At 53.3% G+C, this 2,500-nt stretch overlaps 1 protein-coding gene across 1 annotated transcript in view; it reads left to right on the forward strand.

The window, feature by feature from the left end:
* EMWEY_00039200 (hypothetical protein, conserved) overlaps window positions 1-2,500 on the forward strand; it is a gene marked incomplete at both ends in the record, with an annotated part of 10,491 nt that overhangs the window by 3,000 nt on the left and 4,991 nt on the right. The window contains 2 exons of the mRNA XM_013478720.1: window positions 1-1,044; window positions 1,236-2,500. The exon at window positions 1-1,044 is cut by the window's left edge and continues 3,000 nt beyond it; the exon at window positions 1,236-2,500 is cut by the window's right edge and continues 563 nt beyond it. Of these exons, the coding sequence (XP_013334174.1) occupies window positions 1-1,044; window positions 1,236-2,500 (2,309 nt within the window). The remainder of the gene's footprint in view (window positions 1,045-1,235) is intronic.

Genomic DNA, 2,500 nt, shown 5'->3' on the forward strand with positions numbered 1-2,500 from the left:
CAGGAGCTAGAAGAAGCTCATAGACAGCAGCAGCAAGCCTTAGAAGATGAACTGCAGCAGCAGCAGCAACTGCAGCAGCAGCTGCTAGCTGAGCACGAGAGGCAGCAGGAGTTACTAGAGCTGCAGCGGCAGGAACTAGAGCAGCAGAAGCAGCAGCTGCTGCAGGAGGAGCAGCAAAGAGCAGCAGAATATGCAAAACAAGCAGAAGAATTGCATCAGCAGCAGCAGCTCATGGAGCAGCACGACTTCGAGGTGCAGCAGCAAAGGCAGCAGCTGCTGTTGCTGCAGCAGCAACTCCATGATCAGCAGCAAATCGTGCTGCAGCAGCACGAGGGAGATGGTCAACACCCAGAGGGACAAATGCATGCAAATGAGCAGCTGCTGCAGCAGCAGCAAGAACTGCTGCAGAAGCAGATGCAGCAGCAGCTACTGCAGCAGCAGCAGCAACTGCTGCAGCAACGGCAGCAAGAACATATGGAGTTAGAGCAACTTAAGCAAAGACTGATGGAGGAGCAGGCGCATGCATCGCAGCTGCAGCAGCTACAGCTGCAGCAGTTGCAGCAGCAGCAACAGCAACTAGAGCAGCAAAGTCTGCAGCAGCAACAAATGGAGGAGCAGCAAAGGCAGCTGCTGCTGCTGCAGGAGGAGCGTAGTAGGCAGCAGCAAATGCAGCAGCTAGCAGCAGTGCCTGCTTCTCCTGTTGCAGCAGGCATGCAGCCACTAGACCAGTTGTCTTCCTCGATGCAGCAGCAGCAACTGGAGCAGCAGCAGAAACAAAGCGGTCTGCTGCCTCCCCTGCAGCAGCAGCAGCAGAATGGTCTGCCCCCTCAGCAGCAGCAACAGAGCGGTCTGCTGCCTCAGCAGCAGCAGCTATTTGCACAGCTGCAGCAACAAGGAGACATGAAGCCGCTGGTGCTGCAGCAGCCACTGCAACAGCAGCAACCACAGCAGCAGCCGCAGCTGCTGCTGCAGCAGGCGCCACCGCCTGCTGCTGCTGCTGCTGCGTCTCCAGAGGAAGCATTAAAGAGGATAGAAGAATTAGAGGTAAGGAGACAAAAGTGTCTCCTTTTTTATTTATTATTTTTTTTTATTTATGTGTCCTTGCTGCTGCTGTGTATTTATGTGTCTTTGCTGCTGCTGTGTCTCTCTCTATGTGTCTTTGCTGCTGCTGTGTCTTATATATAATTTATTTTGCTGCTGTGTCTTTGTGTCTCCGTTGTGTCTTTGCCCCTCAGAAGGAACTGCAGCAGCAGCAGCAGCAGCAGCAGGAAGCAGCATTAGCTGCCTCTAAGGGAAATTTCCCCAAGGCTGTGCTGCAGGAGCGTGCACAGGTAGTGTTGCAGCAACTGCAGCAGCAGCAGCAGCAGCAGCAGGACTATGACCACCCCGAAGGTGTACTTCCTGCTGCACTGTCTCCTCCTACTGCAGCACCTGTCTCCTATAAGGTGTCTCCTTTTGCTGCTAAGGAGACAGAAAGGAGACACCCTGCCCTTTATTCCCCTAAGGCAGCAGCAGAGAGGGAGCATTATAAGTTATTAAATGAGGAGCTGCAGCGTCGTTGTGTAGAGCTGCAGCAGCAGTTGCTGCTGCAGCAAGAGCAGCAGCAGCAGCAGCAGCAGCAGCATGGTGCACTGCAGCGGGAAGAAATAGGATTTGCTGCAGCAAAGATAGAAGAGATGGAGAAATATGTTGCTGCTCTTGAGCAGCAAAACAAGGAATTAATAGAGACAGCAGCAGCAGCAATGCAGCAGCAGCGTAAGGAGCATGAGGAGGAGCTGCAGCAGCTGCATCAAGGGAGACAGAAGGAATTAGAGAAGCAGTTACAGCAGCAGACACAGCAGCACGAGCAGCAACTGCAGCAGCAGACACAGCAGCACGAGCAGCAACTGCAGCAGGAGAGGGAGCTTATGGCCTCTTTCTTTAAGAAAGAATATAATAAAGTATTAGGGGAAGCAGAGGAGAGGGAGCAGCAGCTGCAGCACACGCAGAGTTTATTAGCAGCAGCAAGAGAGCAGCAGCAAGGTGTGGAGACACTGCAGCAGCAGACAGTAGCAGCACAACAGGAAGCACATAGATTTGCTGCAGAGTGTCGTGCTGCAGTAGAAGAAAAGGAGACAGCAGCAGCAGCACTGCAGCAGCTAAGGGCATTAAAGGCAGCAGCAGAGGAGGAGACACAGCAGCTAACTCGTTCCTTAGAGAAGCTGCAGCAGGAGACACAGCAGCTACGTGAGGAGCAGCAGCAGCAGCGGGAGCAGCTACAGAGGGAGAAGGAGTTGCTGCAGCAGCAACTGCAGCAAGAAAAGGACAATATGCAGCAAGAGCGTGATAGGATGAATCTGCTGCTGCAGCAAGAAAGGGAGACACTGCAGCAGCAAGCAGCAAAAGAGAGACAGCTGCATGCAAGAGAAAAGGACAGCAGCGCCAAGACACAGAGGGCCCTGCTGCAGCAGCTAGAGCAGCAGGAGAACGAATCCTTAATAATTAAGCAGCAAGCAGCAGC

This window comes from Eimeria maxima, genomic scaffold, assembly GCF_000499605.1.
Source record: "Eimeria maxima Weybridge genomic scaffold, Emw_scaff619, whole genome shotgun sequence".
Classification (NCBI taxonomy): Eukaryota; Apicomplexa; class Conoidasida; order Eucoccidiorida; family Eimeriidae; genus Eimeria; species Eimeria maxima.